Below are 18,825 nucleotides of genomic sequence, written 5' to 3' on the forward strand. Positions count from 1 at the left end.
AGTTCCTAAAAGTGTTCCACCGCCCGACAACCTCCTCAGTCGCGGTCAACAGGGTCCCATCCATACTGTACACAGCTTGGATGGTTCCCCGTTTCCCCCTCCTGAGGTGCTGGATGGTCTTCCAGAAGCACTTTGGTGCCGACCAAAAATCCTTACCCCGAACTCCCATACTAGCTGCTTTGCCTCCATCACGGCAGAGGCTGCTGCCCTTCGAGTCTGTCACTGCAACTGCCTCCGGAGTCCCACCGGATATCACAACCCGAAAGGCTTCCTTCTTCAGTCGGACGGCTTCCCTGACCACCGGTGTCCACCACGGGGTTTGAGGGTTACCGCCCCTTAATGTACCTAAGACCTTGAGGCCACAACTCACTGCCGCGGCTTCAGCAATGGAGGTTTTGAACATACACCATTCTGGTTCAATGTTCCCTACCTCCACAGGAATGTGAGAGAAACTCCGCCGGAGGTGTGAGTTTAAAGTCTTTTGGACCATACGTTCCCAGTTCACCCGCACTACACGCTTGGGTTTCCCGGGTCTGTCCCGAGTCTTCCCCCATCCTCGGACCCAGCTCACAACCAGATGGTGATCAGTTGACAGCTCTGCCACTCTCTTTACCCGAGTGTCCAGAACATGCAGCCTCAGATCAGACGATACGATTACAAAATCGATCATTGATCTTTGGCCTAGGATGTTCTGGTACCACGTAAACTTATGAACATCCTCGTGTTCGAACATGGTGTTTGTTATGGATAATCCGTGACTGGCACAGAAGTCCAGTAACAAACAACCGCTCGGGTTCAAATCAGGGAGGCCATTCTTCCCAATCACGCCTCTCCAGTTATCTCCATTGTCGCCCACGTGCGCATTGAAGTCTCCCAGTAGGACTATGGAGTCTCCTACAGGAGCCCCTTGCAGGACTCCATTCAGGGTCTCCAAAAAGGCCGAATACTCTGAGCTGCTGTTTGGTGCATATGCACAGACAACAGTCCACCACGCGAAGGCGTACGGAGGCGACCCTTTTGTTCACCGGGGTAAACTCCAATGTAGCATCACTCAGCCAGGGACTTATGAGTATCCCCACACCCGCCTGGTGCCTCACACCATGGGCCACTCCGGAGTAGAGTCCACCCCCAATCCAGGAGTGTGGTTCCAGAGCCGAGGCTGTGCGTAGAGGTAAGCCCCGCCAGATCTAACTGGTAACGCTCCACCTCCCGCACACTTTCTTTTTTCTTTAATTTTACTACCAAATTAAAATATATATTTGTGCTTTTTTGGAGCGTCCACTAATTTTGGTCGTTCAAGGTTTGATCACTTTTCTTAATCCTGCTCACAGACAGGAATGAATAAAGGATTCTTAAACACTTTTGTTTGGCATCCTCACATCAATAAAACCTTTTTATTAATGGATCATCTTTAAGAATCACACAGATTGGCTCCATAAAAAAGTTGACTTCTAGGCAACACGTTAAATGAAACATTCCATTTCGTATTTTGTGCAAAAATACTACTTAAACTGGTGTTCAGGACTTTCGTATTCCAGGGAAAACACCATGTAAATGTTTTTGTCTGATGAACTGTGCAAAGGGACGCAGCTGCTCAGAGAAACAAATGTGCTGTCCGGGCTTCATGCAAACCCAAATGTACAAGAATCTTCTTTACAATCACACGTGAAGTTTTATCGACATGCTCGACTCGGTGCATTTGTGTAAACCTCTCGTTGCGCCTCACAAAGACTCGAGAGCAGACCCGCACATCGTCGGATCATGCAAACACCCCCTCGATGGAAGCTCTGCTAAGTATCTCACCAAATTAAAGGTGCACCAAGAAAAGAATACAACCCCTTACTTGTGGTCACGGGCCATTAAGAATCCAAAGGGGAAGTAATGCAACATTTAAATCAGTGCCTTCAGGTACAAATACAAGTGCATTTGTCGTTGTATTTATTTCTCACAGCAGCACATCATGGATGGAGGATGGAAGAAACTACTTTTCTTTGGTTTGTACTCTTCCCTCAAATGAAATTTAAGGGCAAACAAAAGTTGAACATTGTGATTATTGGGTCAGGAAGCTCTGTGCTTTGTTTTTGTGCGCATGTGTTTCTCACTTTTGTCTCCATCCAAAGGGAGCGTCTGTGTGCTGCTGCAGGTCGCTCACCAGGCGGGTAAGAACATGTGTGTTCATACGCGTGTCGCGCTCGCTTTCAGATACTGTCACTTAGAACACGTGACAAGAAAACTTTAATAACACAACCTTGAAATGTATTGTGCATCCACAAACTACGCTGTATGTGGCATCTTTAGCATCACTTAATGGGATTCAACCAGGTTCATTTATTATCGTCACTGATGATCCAGAACAATATGAAGTGTAGCTCAGCTAAAATGTGCGTGTTGGCAGCGGAGAGACTGAAGCTAAGTGGGACCTTGTTTTTCCCCCCAAACAGTCTTAAACACCTACCAGTACATCCTCATGAAAGGGGAATATGACTGGATGACTGCCACGAGCTACTGCAGTGAGCACTACCAAGGCCTGGCCACCATAACTACTCAAGAGAACATCACCAGAATAAACAGCCTGATGAAGCCTTATCCCACACGCGCCGCTTGGATCGGCCTGTACGACGACGTCGACGGCTGGAAATGGCCTCTGCCGGACGAAGGTGTCACCGCGGGGGCGCAGGAGGAGTTTTGGAATTGGCAGCAGGGTCAGCCGGACAACAACGGGTCGGACGAACACTGCGTCTCCATGACGGCCGGCGGCCTCTGGCGGGACAACAGCTGCACGCTCGTCAATCTGCCGTTCGTTTGTTTCAACGGTGAGGGCCGCGTGGGCGTAGAGCCTCCCGCCAAAACAAAATCAGGGGGCCACATTTTTCATTTGTTAAATCTGCAATTATTCTAAGGCAGTGTAAACCCGTCATTTCTAGTTTTTCAGGTGATGACACACTAATAAAAATGATGCACTGTAAGTGGTTCTTTGGAGGCCATAATCTGTCCGTTTTCCTCCTCCACGTAGCAAGCAGTGTGGACCCATACACGCTGGTATTTGAAGGGATGAGCTGGGTGGAGGCTCAGAAGTTCTGCAGGCTGCATGAGACGGACCTGGCCAGCGTGAGGAGTCTTAAGGAGAGTGAGGAGATCCAGAACATACTGAAAGAAAACATGGAGGTCTGGATCGGCCTGCACCGGGACTCCTGGAATTGGTCCGACGGCACCAACTTCTCCTTCAGCAGCTGGTCGGATGGACAGCCCGATAACGACGTCAACCCCGAGGCCTGCGTCAGCATGCTGAACGGGGGGTGGAACGACACCCTCTGCAGCACCAGGTTGTACTTCATCTGCCAAGGTGAGTCCCAAAGTACTCGAGTACCCAAGAGTAGTACTGCTAGAAATCGCCAGCTGGATTCAGTAAGAAGAGGAAAGGACGCTGCCAGAGGGAGGGAATGTTTCAGAAGCTTCATTCATTCAGTAACTGAACCCTCTCTCCGTACTCTTTCTAGGAATACCAATAGCATCCACCACGACCACCACCACCGTCCAGCCAGGTAAGACCTCAACGTGGACGTTACGAGTGGATTCACACCCACGCATCAAACATTTATCACTATTTACTACTAGGATGCAATATTGAATGGAGGGTTTTTGATCACGAGTTTCATTCAAGATGAGTTTCAGAGCTAGAAGCACGTGTCATGTAGTAATTGTTGCCCCAGTTGTGCAGAGAAGGACTACCACGGTGAAGATGAAGCTGATGAGTAACGCCGACCTGGAGGACCCGGCCGTCAGTGACGACCTCTTGCGGCAGGTGGGGCACACAGATATGTTTGAATGTTACGTTACGCGCGGCGCCACTGAGGAAAACAGATTTCATCTCGCTTGTTTGACAGCTTGCGGCAGCTCTTAAGTCGCAGGGCGTCACTGACGTCAAGTTGACCTGGAAGACGTTGAGGAAAGAGCCGCAACCCACAAAGAGAGGTAACGATTGTGAGGAGAACAAACAACATTTATCTGAACACGTAATTCTCCAGCGAAGGCGTTCTGACACGGACGACTGGTTGGATTCTATTACAGATGCGTGTCGTGTTTTTATTTTTTAATTCTGCACCTTTCATCCTGATTCAATTCCTTTGTTTTTTCATCAACAGATACGTGTGGACAGATAATAAACTAAAATCTTAAAACGGAAGATTTGAAACAGCGACGATGGCGTCAGTTTTTCTTTAACCTTTTTTTTCCCTCTTCACCACCTTTCAGCAATCAAATCTGAAATCACCAATTACCTGAAATTTGCTGTACAATTGCGTGTGAATTGAATTTAGCGTGTTATTATTTGAATTGGTTTCATGCAAGTTTTTACTAGATTGTCATTGAGTTCCCAATTGATTTGATTGACGTTTGTCTTTTTAGACTAAAAGGCTTTTCATTCAGGAAAGCCTTTTTGAGTTAAATCACTATCAGCTATTTATTTTCTTATTGTAGTTTTTATTACTATACACTGTCTCTGCTGCATTCGTTGGAATTAAAAGTGCGTTGCAAAAAAATGCGTTAGTATGATTATTTCTCTCACACACACACACACACACACACACGTACTGCCAAACCTAGTCGACCCCTCCCTTGACCCCAACTGGCTCTTGTGACTCGTACACTGAAGACAAACTGCCCCCATGTGTACATAGACTTAGACCCCCCCCCACACACACACACTCCCCCCCCCACCCCCTTGACTTGTTTTTTGTTTCAATTCTCCATCCATCAATCCATCAGGGTGTGTGTGTGTGTGTGTGTGTGTGTGTGTGTGTGTGTGTGTGCGCAGACGCATGTTCAAATGGGGTTTTATTGCCAACATTTTTTTTTTTTTTTGTCCTTTTTTGAGACCGATTAGTTTCTGATGAAGAAAAGACTTAAAATATCCTGTTTTTGTATAAAAACTGAGACTCTACACCTCCGTTGTCTTTGTTTCACTTCCCCGCGTCTTTTCCTCCGTGTTTGTTCCGTTGTAATAAGATTGAACATATTCTTTTATTGATTGGGGGCCGATAGTTTTTTTTTTTGTAATAGTTTGTAAACTTGCGCGCAGACACACACGTCTCCCTCACACTCGTCCTCTGATCTTTTTGTTCATTTTGAGTAGGTTTGTTGTACTGTTGATTCTGAAAATCTTTTTGTAATAAAATTAGAAGGAACTTTGTTTTGAATGTTTTGTTTTCCTCCTGAGAGCTGCAGCATTGTGTTACTTTAAAATATTTTAAGTGTGTTAACACTCTGAAGCTTTACCCGAATGTCTGTATATTATTTCTTTGCCTAACTGAGTTTTTTATTTCTTCATTAATGCAGTAAACACGGCAGTGTGTCTGATTCAAATGAGATTTGACCCTCACTGGCATCTGAACATTTGAAGCTGTTCATAACTCGGTGAAAATAATTTGTCCATATATGTACAATTAGCCTGCAACCTTTGAGAAAAAAGATGACTTAAGTATTTAATTATCTAAAGAAATATTTTCCCACCGAACACTTTCCATCTTCAGCCGCTTATCCGGCGTCGGTTCGCGGGGGCAGCAGCTCCAGCAGGGGTCTCCAAACTTCCCTTTTCCGGGTCACATCTGCCAGCTCTGACTCGGGGATCCCAAGGCGTACCCAGGCCAGTACAGAGATTTAATCTCTCCACCTTGTCCTGGGTCTTCCCCGTGGCCTCTTTCCAGCTGGCCGTGCCTGGAACAGCTTCCTAGGGAGGCGCCCAGGGGGCATCCTCACCAGATGCCCAAACCACCTCAACTGGCTCCTTTCGACGCAAAGGAGCAGCGGCTCTACTCCGAGCTCCTCGCGAATGGCTGAGCTTCTCATCCTATCCCTAAGGGAGACGCCAGCCACTCTCCTGAGGAAACCCATTTCGGCCGCTTGTACCCGTAACCTAGTTCTTTCGGTCATGACCGATCCTTCATGACCATAGGTGAGGGTAGGAACGAAGACTGACTGGTAGATCAAGAGCTTTGCCTTCCGGCTCAGCTCTCTTCGTCACAACGATGCGGTAAAGCGAGTTTAATACCGCCCCCGCTGCTCCGACCAAATTCACACTCCATTTTCCCCTAACTCGTGAACAAGACCCCGAGGTACTTGAACTCCTTCACTTGGGGTAAGGACACATTCCCTACCTGGAGTAGGCAATCCATCGGTTTCCTGCTGAGAACCATGGCCTCAGATTAAGAGGTGCTGATCCGACCGCTTCACACTCAACTGCGAAACGCTCCAGTGAGAGTTGGAGGTCACAGACGGAAGATGCCATCAGGACCACATCATCTGCAAAAAGCAGCGATGAGATCCGCAGCCCCCCGACTACGCCTCGATATCCTGTCCATGAAAACCACAAACAAGATTGGTTACAAGGCGCAGCCCTGGCGAAGGCCAACCCCCACCTGAAACTCCTTTGACTTACAACCGAGCACCCGAACACAGCTCTCGCTTTGGAAGTACAAGGATTGGATGGCCCCAAGCAAGGACCCCTTACACCCGCAGCACCCCCCACAGTTTCTCTCGGGGGACCCGGTCATTCGCCTTCTCCAAGTCAAACACATGTCGACTGGATGAGCATACTCCCAAGCCCCCTCCATGATCCTGGAAACAGTAAAGAGCTGGTCCGTTGTTACACGACCAGGACGAAAACCGCATTGTTTCTCTTCAATCTTTGGTTCGACTATCGGCCGAACCCTCCTTTCCAGCAACTTGGAGTAGACTTTACCCGGGAGGCTGAGTAGTGTGATACCCCTGTAATTGGCACACACTCTCTGGTCCCCCTTTTTGAAGAGTGGTACCACCACCCCAGTCTGCCACTCTTTTGGCACTGTCCCAGACTTCCACGCAATGTTAAAGAGGCGTTTCATCCAAGATAGATGCTTTTAGCATCTCTGGACAATCCCTGGGGCTTTGCCACTGCGGAGTTGTTTGACTATCTTAGTGACCTCCACCAGGCAAATGGACGATGATCCCTCCTCGGCCTTCAGCTCCGCCTCTACCAAAGATGGCGTAGTAGTTGGATTCAGGAGTTCCTAAAAGTGTTCCACCGCCCGACAACCTCCTCAGTCGCGGTCAACAGGGTCCCATCCATACTGTACACAGCTTGGATGGTTCCCCGTTTCCCCCTCCTGAGGTGCTGGATGGTCTTCCAGAAGCACTTTGGTGCCGACCAAAAATCCTTACCCCGAACTCCCATACTAGCTGCTTTGCCTCCATCACGGCAGAGGCTGCTGCCCTTCGAGTCTGTCACTGCAACTGCCTCCGGAGTCCCACCGGATATCACAACCCGAAAGGCTTCCTTCTTCAGTCGGACGGCTTCCCTGACCACCGGTGTCCACCACGGGGTTTGAGGGTTACCGCCCCTTGATGTACCTAAGACCTTGAGGCCACAACTCACTGCCGCGGCTTCAGCAATGGAGGTTTTGAACATACACCATTCTGGTTCAATGTCCCCTACCTCCACAGGAATGTGAGAGAAGCTCCGCCGGAGGTGTGAGTTTAAAGTCTTTTGGACCATACGTTCCCAGTTCACCCGCACTACACGCTTGGGTTTCCCGGGTCTGTCCCGAGTCTTCCCCCATCCTCTGACCCAGCTCACAACCAGATGGTGATCAGTTGACAGCTCTGCCCCTCTCTTTACCCGAGTGTCCAGAACATGCAGCCTCAGATCAGACGATACGATTACAAAATCAATCATTGATCTTTGGCCTAGGATGTTCTGGTACCACGTACACTTATGAACATCCTCGTGTTCGAACATGGTGTTTGTTATGGATAATCCGTGACTGGCACAGAAGTCCAGTAACAAACAACCGCTCGGGTTCAGATCAGGGAGGCCATTCCTCCCAATCACGGCTCTCCAGTTATCTCCATCATCGCCCACATGCGCATTGAAGTACCCCAGTAGGACTATGGAGCCCCTACTGGAGCCCCTTGCAGGACTCCATTCAGGGTCTCCAAAAAGGCCGAACACTCTGAGCTGCTGTTTGGTGCATATGCACAGACAACAGTCCACCACCCGAAAGCGTAGGGAGGCGACCCTTTTGTCCACCGGGGTAAACTCCAATGTAGCAGCACTCAGCCGGGGACTTATGACTATCCCCACACCCGCCTGGTGCCTCACACAATGGGCCACTCCGGAGTAGAGTAGAGTCCATCCCCAATCCAGGAGTGTGGTTCCAGAGCCGAGGCTGTGCGTAGAGGTAAGCCCCACCAGATCTAACTGGTAACGCTCCACCTCCCGCACACTTTCTTTTTTTCTTTAATTTTACTACCAAATTAAAATATATATTTTTGCTTTTTTGGAGTGTCCACTAATTTTGGTCGTTCAAGGTTTGATCACTTTTCTAAATGCTGCTCACAGGCAGGAATGAATAAAGGATTCTTAAACACTTTTGTTTGGCATCCTCACATCAATAAAACCTTTTTATTATTGTATCATCTTTAAGAATCACACAGATTGGCTCCATTAAAAAGTTGACTTCTAGGCAACACGTTAAATGAAACATTCAATTTCGTATTTTGTGCAAAAATACTACTTAAACTGGTGTTCAGGACTTTCGTATTCCAGGGAAAAGACCATGTAAATGTTTTTGTCTGATGAACTGTGCAAAGGGACGCAGCTGCTCCGAGAAACAAATGTGCTGTCCGGGCTTCATGCAAACCCAAATGTACAAGAATCTTCTTTACAATCACACGTGAAGTTTTATCGACATGCTCGACTCGGTGCATTTGTGTAAACCTCTCGTTGCGCCTCACAAAGACTCAAGAGCAGTCGCGCACATCGTCGGATCATGCAAACACCCCCTCGCTGGAAGCTCTGCTAAGTATCTCACCAAAATTAAGATGCACCAAGAAAATAATACAACCCCTTACTTGTGGTCACGGTCCATTAAGAATCCAAAGGGGAAGTAATGCCACATTTAAATCAGTGCCTTCAGGTACAAATACGAGTGCATTTGTCGTCGTATTTATTTCTCACAGCAGCACATCATGGATGGAGGATGGAAGAAACTACTTTTCTTTGGTTTGTACTCTTCCCTCAAATGAAATTTAAGGGCAAACAAAAGTTGAACATTGTGATTATTGGTTCAGGAAGCTCTGTGCTTTGTTTTTGTGCGCATGTGTTTCTCACTTTTGTCTCCATCCAAAGGGAGCGTCTGTGTGCTGCTGCAGGTCGCTCACCAGGCGGGTAAGAGTAGCTCAGCTAAAACGGATGGAGTGAAGCTAAGTGGGACCTTGTTTTCCCCCCAAACAGTCTCTGACTACCAGTACATCCTCGTGAAAGTGGAATATGACTGGATGACTGCCTCGAGCTACTGCAGTGAGCACTACCAAGGCCTGGCCACCATAACTACTCAAGAGAACATCACCAGAATAAACAGCCTGATGAAGCCTTATCCCACACGCGCCGCTTGGATCGGCCTGTACGACGACGTCAGCGGCTGGAAATGGTCTCAGCCGGACGAAGGTGTCACCGCGGGGGCGCAGGAGGAGTTTTGGAATTGGCAGCAGGGTCAGCCGGACAACAACGGGTCGGACGAACACTGCGTCTCCATGACGGCCGGCGGCCTCTGGCGGGACAACAGCTGCACGCTCGTCAATCTGCCGTTCGTTTGTTTCAACGGTGAGGGCCGCGTGGGGGTAGAGCCGCCCGCCAAAACAAAATCAGGGGGCCACATTTTTCATTTGTTAAATCTGCAATTATTCTAAGGCAGTGTAAACCCGTCATTTCTAGTTTTTCAGGTGATGACACACTAATAAAAATTATGCACTGTAAGTGGTTCTTTGGAGGCCATAATCTGTCCGTTTTCCTCCTCCACGTAGCAAGCAGTGTGGACCCATACACGCTGGTATTTGAAGGGATGAGCTGGGTGGAGGCTCAGAAGTTCTGCAGGCTGCATGAGACGGACCTGGCCAGCGTGAGGAGTCTTAGGGAGAGTGAGGAGATCCAGATCATACTGCAAGAAAACATGGAGGTCTGGATCGGCCTGCACCGGGACTCCTGGAATTGGTCCGACGGCACCAACTTCTCCTTCAGCAGCTGGTCGGATGAACAGCCCGATAATGACGTCAACCCCGAGGCCTGCGTCAGCATGCTGAACGGGGGGTGGAACGACACCCTCTGCAGCACCAGGTTGTACTTCATCTGCCAAGGTGAGTCCCAAAGTACTCGAGTACCCAAGAGTAGTACCGCTAGAAATCGCCAGCTGGATTCAGTAAGAAGAGGAAAGGACGCTGCCAGAGGGAGGGAATGTTTCAGAAGCTTCATTCCTTCAGTAACTGAACCCTCTCTCCGTACTCTTTCTAGGAATACCAAAAGCATCCACCACGACCACCACCACCGTCCAGCCGGGTAAGACCTCAACGTGGACGTTACGAGTGGATTCACACCCACGCATCAAACAATTATCACTATTTACTACTAGGATGCAATATTCACAAATGAATGGAGGGTTTTTGATCACGAGTTTCATTCAAGATGAGTTTCAGAGCTAAAAGCACGTGTCATGTAGTAATTGTTGCCCCAGTTGTGCAGAGAAGGACTACCACGGTGAAGATGAAGCTGATGAGTAACGCCGACCTGGAGGACCCGGCCGTCAGTGACGACCTCTTGCGGCAGGTGGGGCACACAGATATGTTTGAATGTTACGTTACGCGCGGCGCCACTGAGGAAAACAGATTTCATCTCGCTTGTTTGACAGTTTGCGGCAGCTCTTAAGTCGCAGGGCGTCACTGACGTCAAGTTGACCTGGAAGACGTTGAGGAAAGAGCCGCAACCCACAAAGAGAGGTAACGATTGTGAGGAGAGCAAACAACATTTATCTGAACACGTAATTCTCCAGCGAAGGCGTTCTGACACGGACGACTGGTTGGATTCTATTACAGATGCGTGTCGTGTTTTTATTTTTTAATTCTGCACCTTTCATCCTGATTCAATCCCTTTGTTTTTTCATCAACAGATACGTGTGGACAGATAATAAACTAAAATCTTAAAACGGAAGATTTGAAACAGCGACGATGGCGTCAGTTTTTCTTCAACCTTTTTTTTCCCTCTTCACCACCTTTCAGCAATCAAATCTGAAATCACCAATTACCTGAAATTTGCTGTACAATTGCGTGTGAATTGAATTTAGCGTGTTATTATTTGAATTGGTTTCATGCAAGTTTTTACTAGATTGTCATTGAGTTCCCAATTGATTTGATTGACGTTTGTCTTTTTAGACTAAAAGGCTTTTCATTCAGGAAAGCCTTTTTGAGTTAAATCACTATCAGCTATTTATTTTCTTATTGTAGTTTTTATTACTATACACTGTCTCTGCTGCATTCGTTGGAATTAAAAGTGCGTTACAAAAAAATGCGTTAGTATGATTATTTCTCTCACACACACACACACACACACGTACTGCCAAACCTAGTCGACCCCTCCCTTGACCCCAACTGGCTCTTGTGACTCGTACACTGAAGACAAACTGCCCCCATGTGTACATAGACTTAGACCCCCCCCCACACACACACACTCCCCCCCCCACCCCCTTGACTTGTTTTTTGTTTCAATTCTCCATCCATCAATCCATCAGGGTGTGTGTGTGTGTGTGTGTGTGTGTGTGTGTGCGCAGACGCATGTTCAAATGGGGTTTTATTGCCAACATTTTTTTTTTTTTTTGTCCTTTTTTGAGACCGATTAGTTTCTGATGAAGAAAAGACTTAAAATATCCTGTTTTTGTATAAAAACTGAGACTCTACACCTCCGTTGTCTTTGTTTCACTTCCCCGCGTCTTTTCCTCCGTGTTTGTTCCGTTGTAATAAGATTGAACATATTCTTTTATTGATTGGGGGCCGATAGTTTTTTTTTTTGTAATAGTTTGTAAACTTGCGCGCAGACACACACGTCTCCCTCACACTCGTCCGCTGATCTTTTTGTTCATTTTGAGTAGGTTTGTTGTACTGTTGATTCTGAAAATCTTTTTGTAATAAAATTAGAAGGAACTTTGTTTTGAATGTTTTGTTTTCCTCCTGAGAGCTGCAGCATTGTGTTACTTTAAAATATTTTAAGTGTGTTAACACTCTGAAGCTTTACCCGAATGTCTGTATATTATTTCTTTGCCTAACTGAGTTTTTTATTTCTTCATTAATGCAGTAAACACGGCAGTGTGTCTGATTCAAATGAGATTTGACCCTCACTGGCATCTGAACATTTGAAGCTGTTCATAACTCGGTGAAAATAATTTGTCCATATATGTACAATTAGCCTGCAACCTTTGAGAAAAAAGATGACTTAAGTATTTAATTATCTAAAGAAATATTTTCCCACCGAACACTTTCCATCTTCAGCCGCTTATCCGGCGTCGGTTCGCGGGGGCAGCAGCTCCAGCAGGGGTCTCCAAACTTCCCTTTTCCGGGTCACATCTGCCAGCTCTGACTCGGGGATCCCAAGGCGTACCCAGGCCAGTACAGAGATTTAATCTCTCCACCTTGTCCTGGGTCTTCCCCGTGGCCTCTTTCCAGCTGGCCGTGCCTGGAACAGCTTCCTAGGGAGGCGCCCAGGGGGCATCCTCACCAGATGCCCAAACCACCTCAACTAGCTCCTTTCGACGCAAAGGAGCAGCGGCTCTACTCCGAGCTCCTCGCGAATGGCTGAGCTTCTCATCCTATCCCTAAGGGAGACGCCAGCCACTCTCCTGAGGAAACCCATTTCGGCCGCTTGTACCCGTAACCTAGTTCTTTCGGTCATGACCGATCCTTCATGACCATAGGTGAGGGTAGGAACGAAGACTGACTGGTAGATCAAGAGCTTTGCCTTCCGGCTCAGCTCTCTTCGTCACAACGATGCGGTAAAGCGAGTTTAATACCGCCCCCGCTGCTCCGACCAAATTCACACTCCATTTTCCCCTAACTCGTGAACAAGACCCCGAGGTACTTGAACTCCTTCACTTGGGGTAAGGACACATTCCCTACCTGGAGTAGGCAATCCATCGGTTTCCTGCTGAGAACCATGGCCTCAGATTAAGAGGTGCTGATCCGACCGCTTCACACTCAACTGCGAAACGCTCCAGTGAGAGTTGGAGGTCACAGACGGAAGATGCCATCAGGACCACATCATCTGCAAAAAGCAGCGATGAGATCCGCAGCCCCCCGACTACGCCTCGATATCCTGTCCATGAAAACCACAAACAAGATTGGTTACAAGGCGCAGCCCTGGCGAAGGCCAACCCCCACCTGAAACTCCTTTGACTTACAACCGAGCACCCGAACACAGCTCTCGCTTTGGAAGTACAAGGATTGGATGGCCCCAAGCAAGGACCCCTTACACCCGCAGCACCCCCCACAGTTTCTCTCGGGGGACCCGGTCATTCGCCTTCTCCAAGTCTAACACATGTCGACTGGATGAGCATACTCCCAAGCCCCCTCCATGATCCTGGAAACAGTAAAGAGCTGGTCCGTTGTTACACGACCAGGACGAAAACCGCATTGTTTCTCTTCAATCTTTGGTTCGACTATCGGCCGAACCCTCCTTTCCAGCAACTTGGAGTAGACTTTACCCGGGAGGCTGAGTAGTGTGATACCCCTGTAATTGGCACACACTCTCTGGTCCCCCTTTTTGAAGAGTGGTACCACCACCCCAGTCTGCCACTCTTTTGGCACTGTCCCAGACTTCCACGCAATGTTAAAGAGGCGTTTCATCCAAGACAGATGCTTTTAGCATCTCTGGACAATCCCTGGGGCTTTGCCACTGCGGAGTTGTTTGACTATCTTAGTGACCTCCACCAGGCAAATGGACGATGATCCCTCCTCGGCCTTCAGCTCCGCCTCTACCAAAGATGGCGTAGTAGTTGGATTCAGGAGTTCCTAAAAGTGTTCCACCGCCCGACAACCTCCTCAGTCGCGGTCAACAGGGTCCCATCCATACTGTACACAGCTTGGATGGTTCCCCGTTTCCCCCTCCTGAGGTGCTGGATGGTCTTCCAGAAGCACTTTGGTGCCGACCAAAAATCCTTACCCCGAACTCCCATACTAGCTGCTTTGCCTCCATCACGGCAGAGGCTGCTGCCCTTCGAGTCTGTCACTGCAACTGCCTCCGGAGTCCCACCGGATATCACAACCCGAAAGGCTTCCTTCTTCAGTCGGACGGCTTCCCTGACCACCGGTGTCCACCACGGGGTTTGAGGGTTACCGCCCCTTGATGTACCTAAGACCTTGAGGCCACAACTCACTGCCGCGGCTTCAGCAATGGAGGTTTTGAACATACACCATTCTGGTTCAATGTCCCCTACCTCCACAGGAATGTGAGAGAAGCTCCGCCGGAGGTGTGAGTTTAAAGTCTTTTGGACCATACGTTCCCAGTTCACCCGCACTACACGCTTGGGTTTCCCGGGTCTGTCCCGAGTCTTCCCCCATCCTCTGACCCAGCTCACAACCAGATGGTGATCAGTTGACAGCTCTGCCCCTCTCTTTACCCGAGTGTCCAGAACATGCAGCCTCAGATCAGACGATACGATTACAAAATCAATCATTGATCTTTGGCCTAGGATGTTCTGGTACCACGTACACTTATGAACATCCTCGTGTTCGAACATGGTGTTTGTTATGGATAATCCGTGACTGGCACAGAAGTCCAGTAACAAACAACCGCTCGGGTTCAGATCAGGGAGGCCATTCCTCCCAATCACGGCTCTCCAGTTATCTCCATCATCGCCCACATGCGCATTGAAGTACCCCAGTAGGACTATGGAGCCCCTACTGGAGCCCCTTGCAGGACTCCATTCAGGGTCTCCAAAAAGGCCGAACACTCTGAGCTGCTGTTTGGTGCATATGCACAGACAACAGTCCACCACCCGAAAGCGTAGGGAGGCGACCCTTTTGTCCACCGGGGTAAACTCCAATGTAGCAGCACTCAGCCGGGGACTTATGACTATCCCCACACCCGCCTGGTGCCTCACACAATGGGCCACTCCGGAGTAGAGTAGAGTCCATCCCCAATCCAGGAGTGTGGTTCCAGAGCCGAGGCTGTGCGTAGAGGTAAGCCCCACCAGATCTAACTGGTAACGCTCCACCTCCCGCACACTTTCTTTTTTTCTTTAATTTTACTACCAAATTAAAATATATATTTTTGCTTTTTTGGAGTGTCCACTAATTTTGGTCGTTCAAGGTTTGATCACTTTTCTAAATGCTGCTCACAGGCAGGAATGAATAAAGGATTCTTAAACACTTTTGTTTGGCATCCTCACATCAATAAAACCTTTTTATTATTGTATCATCTTTAAGAATCACACAGATTGGCTCCATTAAAAAGTTGACTTCTAGGCAACACGTTAAATGAAACATTCAATTTCGTATTTTGTGCAAAAATACTACTTAAACTGGTGTTCAGGACTTTCGTATTCCAGGGAAAAGACCATGTAAATGTTTTTGTCTGATGAACTGTGCAAAGGGACGCAGCTGCTCCGAGAAACAAATGTGCTGTCCGGGCTTCATGCAAACCCAAATGTACAAGAATCTTCTTTACAATCACACGTGAAGTTTTATCGACATGCTCGACTCGGTGCATTTGTGTAAACCTCTCGTTGCGCCTCACAAAGACTCAAGAGCAGTCGCGCACATCGTCGGATCATGCAAACACCCCCTCGCTGGAAGCTCTGCTAAGTATCTCACCAAAATTAAGATGCACCAAGAAAATAATACAACCCCTTACTTGTGGTCACGGTCCATTAAGAATCCAAAGGGGAAGTAATGCCACATTTAAATCAGTGCCTTCAGGTACAAATACGAGTGCATTTGTCGTCGTATTTATTTCTCACAGCAGCACATCATGGATGGAGGATGGAAGAAACTACTTTTCTTTGGTTTGTACTCTTCCCTCAAATGAAATTTAAGGGCAAACAAAAGTTGAACATTGTGATTATTGGTTCAGGAAGCTCTGTGCTTTGTTTTTGTGCGCATGTGTTTCTCACTTTTGTCTCCATCCAAAGGGAGCGTCTGTGTGCTGCTGCAGGTCGCTCACCAGGCGGGTAAGAGTAGCTCAGCTAAAACGGATGGAGTGAAGCTAAGTGGGACCTTGTTTTCCCCCCAAACAGTCTCTGACTACCAGTACATCCTCGTGAAAGTGGAATATGACTGGATGACTGCCTCGAGCTACTGCAGTGAGCACTACCAAGGCCTGGCCACCATAACTACTCAAGAGAACATCACCAGAATAAACAGCCTGATGAAGCCTTATCCCACACGCGCCGCTTGGATCGGCCTGTACGACGACGTCAGCGGCTGGAAATGGTCTCAGCCGGACGAAGGTGTCACCGCGGGGGCGCAGGAGGAGTTTTGGAATTGGCAGCAGGGTCAGCCGGACAACAACGGGTCGGACGAACACTGCGTCTCCATGACGGCCGGCGGCCTCTGGCGGGACAACAGCTGCACGCTCGTCAATCTGCCGTTCGTTTGTTTCAACGGTGAGGGCCGCGTGGGGGTAGAGCCGCCCGCCAAAACAAAATCAGGGGGCCACATTTTTCATTTGTTAAATCTGCAATTATTCTAAGGCAGTGTAAACCCGTCATTTCTAGTTTTTCAGGTGATGACACACTAATAAAAATTATGCACTGTAAGTGGTTCTTTGGAGGCCATAATCTGTCCGTTTTCCTCCTCCACGTAGCAAGCAGTGTGGACCCATACACGCTGGTATTTGAAGGGATGAGCTGGGTGGAGGCTCAGAAGTTCTGCAGGCTGCATGAGACGGACCTGGCCAGCGTGAGGAGTCTTAGGGAGAGTGAGGAGATCCAGATCATACTGCAAGAAAACATGGAGGTCTGGATCGGCCTGCACCGGGACTCCTGGAATTGGTCCGACGGCACCAACTTCTCCTTCAGCAGCTGGTCGGATGAACAGCCCGATAATGACGTCAACCCCGAGGCCTGCGTCAGCATGCTGAACGGGGGGTGGAACGACACCCTCTGCAGCACCGGGTTGTACTTCATCTGCCAAGGTGAGTCCCAAAGTACTCGAGTACCCAAGAGTAGTACCGCTAGAAATCGCCAGCTGGATTCAGTAAGAAGAGGAAAGGACGCTGCCAGAGGGAGGGAATGTTTCAGAAGCTTCATTCATTCAGTAACTGAACCCTCTCTCCGTACTCTTTCTAGGAATACCAAAAGCATCCACCACGACCACCACCACCGTCCAGCCGGGTAAGACCTCAACGTGGACGTTACGAGTGGATTCACACCCACGCATCAAACAATTATCACTATTTACCACTAGGATGCAATATTCACAAATGAATGGAGGGTTTTTGATCACGAGTTTCCTTCAAGATGAGTTTCAGAGCTAGAAGCACGTGTCATGTAGTAATTGTTGCCCCAGTTGTGCAGAGAAGGACTACCACGGTGAAGATGAAGCTGATGAGTAACGCCGACCTGGAGGACCCGGCCGTCAGTGACGACCTCTTGCGGCAGGTGGGGCACACAGATATGTTTGAATGTTACGTTACGCGCGGCGCCACTGAGGAAAACAGATTTCATCTCGCTTGTTTGACAGTTTGCGGCAGCTCTTAAGTCGCAGGGCGTCACTGACGTCAAGTTGACCTGGAAGACGTTGAGGAAAGAGCCGCAACCCACAAAGAGAGGTAACGATTGTGAGGAGAGCAAACGACATTTATCTGAACACGTAATTCTCCAGCGAAGGCGTTCTGACACGGACGACTGGTTGGATTCTATTACAGATGCGTGTCGTGTTTTTATTTTTTAATTCTGCACCTTTCATCCTGATTCAATCCCTTTGTTTTTTCATCAACAGATACGTGTGGACAGATAATAAACTAAAATCTTAAAACGGAAGATTTGAAACAGCGACGATGGCGTCAGTTTTTCTTCAACCTTTTTTTTCCCTCTTCACCACCTTTCAGCAATCAAATCTGAAATCACCAATTACCTGAAATTTGCTGTACAATTGCGTGTGAATTGAATTTAGCGTGTTATTATTTGAATTGGTTTCATGCAAGTTTTTACTAGATTGTCATTGAGTTCCCAATTGATTTGATTGACGTTTGTCTTTTTAGACTAAAAGGCTTTTCATTCAGGAAAGCCTTTTTGAGTTAAATCACTATCAGCTATTTATTTTCTTATTGTAGTTTTTATTACTATACACTGTCTCTGCTGCATTCGTTGGAATTAAAAGTGCGTTACAAAAAAATGCGTTAGTACGATTATTTCTAAACTGTCTCTCACACACACGTACTGCCAAACCTAGTCGACCCCTCCCTCGACCCCAACTGGCTCTTGTGACTCGTACACTGAAGACAAACTGCCCCCATGTGTACATAGACGTAGACCCCCCCCACACACACACACCCCCCCCACCCCCTTGACTTGTTTTTTGTTTCAATTCTCCATCCATCAATCCATCAGGGTGTGTGTGTGTGTGTGTGTGTGTGTGTGTGTGTGTGTGTGCGCAGACGCATGTTCAAATGGGGTTTTATTGCAAACATTTTATTTTTTTTTGTCCTTTTTTGAGACCGATCAGTTTCTGATGAAGAAAAGACTTAAAATATCCTGTTTTTGTATAAAAACTGAGACTCTACACCTCCGTTGTCTTTGTTTCACTTCCCCGCGTCTTTTCCTCCGTGTTTGTTCCGTTGTAATAAGATTGAACATATTCTTTTATTGATTGGGGGCCGATAATTTTTTTTTTGTAATAGTTTGTAAACTTGCACGCAGACACACACGTCTCCCTCACACTCGTCCTCTGATCTTTTTGTTCATTTTGAGTAGGTTTGTTGTACTGTTGATTCTGAAAATCTTTTTGTAATAAAATTAGAAGGAACTTTGTTTT

General features: G+C 47.8%; 3 protein-coding genes across 3 annotated transcripts; all 3 read left to right on the forward strand.

The window, feature by feature from the left end:
* Positions 1–1,909: 1,909 nt before the first annotated feature.
* LOC120821333 (C-type mannose receptor 2) lies at positions 1,910–4,531 on the forward strand. The gene is made up of 8 exons (XM_078105441.1): positions 1,910–1,994; positions 2,121–2,159; positions 2,442–2,813; positions 3,014–3,343; positions 3,498–3,542; positions 3,711–3,802; positions 3,885–3,972; positions 4,143–4,531. The coding sequence occupies exons 1-8, from the start codon at positions 1,961–1,963 to the stop codon at positions 4,166–4,168; spliced, it is 1,026 nt and encodes a 341-aa protein (XP_077961567.1). The 5' UTR covers positions 1,910–1,960; the 3' UTR covers positions 4,169–4,531.
* A 4,431-nt stretch (positions 4,532–8,962) lies between these two features.
* Positions 8,963–11,362, forward strand: LOC144410217 (C-type mannose receptor 2-like). The gene is made up of 7 exons (XM_078105443.1): positions 8,963–9,037; positions 9,164–9,637; positions 9,838–10,167; positions 10,322–10,366; positions 10,542–10,633; positions 10,716–10,803; positions 10,974–11,362. Exons 1-7 carry the CDS (start codon positions 9,004–9,006, stop codon positions 10,997–10,999), a joined length of 1,089 nt encoding a protein of 362 aa, XP_077961569.1. The 5' UTR covers positions 8,963–9,003; the 3' UTR covers positions 11,000–11,362.
* A 4,417-nt stretch (positions 11,363–15,779) lies between these two features.
* LOC144410218 (C-type mannose receptor 2-like) lies at positions 15,780–18,179 on the forward strand. Its single transcript, XM_078105444.1, has 7 exons — positions 15,780–15,854; positions 15,981–16,454; positions 16,655–16,984; positions 17,139–17,183; positions 17,359–17,450; positions 17,533–17,620; positions 17,791–18,179. Exons 1-7 carry the CDS (start codon positions 15,821–15,823, stop codon positions 17,814–17,816), a joined length of 1,089 nt encoding a protein of 362 aa, XP_077961570.1. The 5' UTR covers positions 15,780–15,820; the 3' UTR covers positions 17,817–18,179.
* Positions 18,180–18,825: the final 646 nt, after the last annotated feature.

Source organism: Gasterosteus aculeatus, chromosome 7 (assembly GCF_964276395.1).
Source record: "Gasterosteus aculeatus chromosome 7, fGasAcu3.hap1.1, whole genome shotgun sequence".
Taxonomy (NCBI): Eukaryota; Metazoa; Chordata; class Actinopteri; order Perciformes; family Gasterosteidae; genus Gasterosteus; species Gasterosteus aculeatus.

What these genes read in the sequence shown, in the direction of transcription:
- LOC144410218 (XM_078105444.1), top strand. Translation starts at nt 15,821, where the DNA reads ATGGATGGAGGATGGAAGAAACTACTTTTCTTTG. An exon ending in GAAGAAACTACTTTTCTTTG is followed by an intron (nt 15,855 to 15,980) that starts GTTTGTACTCTT and finishes CTCCATCCAAAG; the next exon opens with GGAGCGTCTGTGTGCTGCTG. An exon ending in GTGACGACCTCTTGCGGCAG is followed by an intron (nt 17,451 to 17,532) that starts GTGGGGCACACA and finishes CTTGTTTGACAG; the next exon opens with TTTGCGGCAGCTCTTAAGTC.
- LOC144410217 (XM_078105443.1), top strand. Translation starts at nt 9,004, where the DNA reads ATGGATGGAGGATGGAAGAAACTACTTTTCTTTG. An exon ending in CACCACCACCGTCCAGCCGG is followed by an intron (nt 10,367 to 10,541) that starts GTAAGACCTCAA and finishes TTGTTGCCCCAG; the next exon opens with TTGTGCAGAGAAGGACTACC. An exon ending in GTGACGACCTCTTGCGGCAG is followed by an intron (nt 10,634 to 10,715) that starts GTGGGGCACACA and finishes CTTGTTTGACAG; the next exon opens with TTTGCGGCAGCTCTTAAGTC.
- LOC120821333 (XM_078105441.1), top strand. Translation starts at nt 1,961, where the DNA reads ATGGATGGAGGATGGAAGAAACTACTTTTCTTTG. An exon ending in GCCGTTCGTTTGTTTCAACG is followed by an intron (nt 2,814 to 3,013) that starts GTGAGGGCCGCG and finishes TCCTCCACGTAG; the next exon opens with CAAGCAGTGTGGACCCATAC. An exon ending in GTGACGACCTCTTGCGGCAG is followed by an intron (nt 3,803 to 3,884) that starts GTGGGGCACACA and finishes CTTGTTTGACAG; the next exon opens with CTTGCGGCAGCTCTTAAGTC.